The sequence below is a fragment of the Myotis brandtii genome, unplaced genomic scaffold (genome assembly GCF_000412655.1).
Source record: "Myotis brandtii unplaced genomic scaffold, ASM41265v1 scaffold986, whole genome shotgun sequence".
NCBI classification, from domain to species: domain Eukaryota; kingdom Metazoa; phylum Chordata; class Mammalia; order Chiroptera; family Vespertilionidae; genus Myotis; species Myotis brandtii.
In genome coordinates, this window is record NW_005372102.1 from 3,042,565 (window position 1) to 3,044,485 (window position 1,921).

A 1,921-nucleotide genomic window follows, 5' to 3' on the forward strand; every position below is an offset into this window, starting at 1 on the left:
GCCGTCTGCACCCAGGACAGAGCCTGGCCAGGCTGCGGTCAGTGAGGGAGCCTGAGGGTCAGCCGTGGCGCAGCCACCTGGACTCCTGCCCAGTTCTGGGCCCGGCCGCCCTGCCGGCCGCCCTGTCGTTGGGAGCGGGCAGTGCTCCCAGGAACTCCGCTCCGAGCCCCAACCCGCTTCCCAGCTCTCGGGTTTGCCTGTGGCTGAGGTCCCGGCATCGGCCTCCTGCTGGGGGTTGGCGAGAGCCCAAGACAAGTCCGCTGGTGAGAGCGTGGCTGCACAGAAGGCACTACCCATCCCTTCTGCTGATTAGAAGCAAGTGAAGGAGGGGTCCCCGGGCAGGAGCCCAGCCGCAGGGGGCGCTGTGGAGACGTGCGGAGCAGACACGGCGGAGCCAGGAGAGACACCATCCCAGGATCCCAGGCGGTGGGGCCAGCACCCACCCTCTCAGGGCAGACAGCGTACGCACTGAACTCGGCCCCACCCAGCGGGCCTACCTGATGTCCACAGGACGTTCCACGGCGGGACACATCCTTCCCAGGCACACGGATGTTCAGCGAGAGCAGCCACACGCGGGCCCTTTAACCACAGCCAAGTTAGACTAGACCAGTGATGGCGAACCTATGACACACGTGTCAGAGGTGACACGCGAACTCATTTTTTTGGTTGATTTTTCTTTGTTAAATGGCATTTAAATATATAAAATAAATATCAAAAATATAATTCTTTGTTTTACTATGGTTGCAAATATCAAAAAATTTCTATATGGCACCAGAGTTAAGTTAGGGTGTTTCAAAATGCTGACATGCCGAGCTCAAAAGGTTCGCCATCACTGGACTAGACACTACAAAACGTCACGGGCTAAAGAGAATTCGAGTAGAAGTTGTAACAGGGCTGGGAAAACCCCTGTGTTCCAGAGTTAACCAGTCTACTTCTAAATAACCACGAAATGTGACAACATTCTGAACTGAGTGAAAATTAAAGCATCACGCTTGGGAGATGGAACTAGAACCTGTGATGTGGTGTGTGCATGTGTGTGACGTGTGCGGCTGTGCACAGCATGCATGTGATGTGTATAGCTAGGCAGGGCATGTGTGTGATGTGTATAGCTATGCAGGGCATGTGTGTGAGGTGGTGTGTAGTGCAGAGCATGTGCGTGACATGGTATGTGGCCATGCACAGAACATGTGTGTGATGTGTGTGGCCATGCAGAGCATGTGTGACATGGTGTGTAGCTGTGCACAGCACATGTGTGATGTGCTGTCTCTCCTTCAGGTACATCGAGTACATGTGTGACATGGTGGCGGAGGAGCCCATCACGCCCCATAGCAAGCCGATCCTGGTGCGGGCCATCGTCATGACGCCCGTGCCGCTGTTCAACAAGCAGAGGAGCGGCTGTCGGCCCTTCTGCGAGGTCTATGTGGGGGACGAGCGCGTGGCCACCACGTCCCAGGAGTACGACAGGATGCGGTGAGCCAGGCCAGGGCAGCGAGGGCGCACCGGGAGGATGGGGGGGCCCTGGCAGCTGGAGCCCCGCCTCAGGTCCCCAAGGCGCAGAGGCTGAGCGGCAAGCTCCCCATGACGGCGTGCTGAGAAGCTCCATGGAAGTATTGCCTGGAGCACCCCCCCAGGGGTAGTTCGTAGCAAAACCAGGGAGCTGAGACTGCTGGGGCCGGCGTGCTGTGCCCCAGGCCTCGCTGGGCCGCCCCATGGCCTGGCTTTGTCTCACGGGGACCCGCCTTCCTCCCCACAGGGATTTCAGGATCGAGGACGGCAAAGCCGTCATCCCCCTGGGCACGGCCGTCCAAGGGGACGTGCTCATTGCCATCTACCATGCGCGGTCCACCCTGGGAGGCAGGCTGCAGGCCAAGGTGAGCGCGCTCCGCGGGCCGCTCCTTCCTGCCAGCCCCGCGGGATCCTA

The 1,921-nt window shown here is 59.1% G+C and overlaps 1 protein-coding gene across 1 annotated transcript in view; it reads left to right on the top strand.

The window, feature by feature from the left end:
• GAK (cyclin G associated kinase) overlaps nucleotides 1-1,921 on the top strand; it is a 44,213-nt gene that overhangs the window by 29,350 nt on the left and 12,942 nt on the right. Inside the window, exons 17-18 of the mRNA XM_014533466.1 lie at nucleotides 1,276-1,470; nucleotides 1,754-1,871. Coding sequence (XP_014388952.1) covers nucleotides 1,276-1,470; nucleotides 1,754-1,871 — 313 coding nt within the window. The remainder of the gene's footprint in view (nucleotides 1-1,275; nucleotides 1,471-1,753; nucleotides 1,872-1,921) is intronic.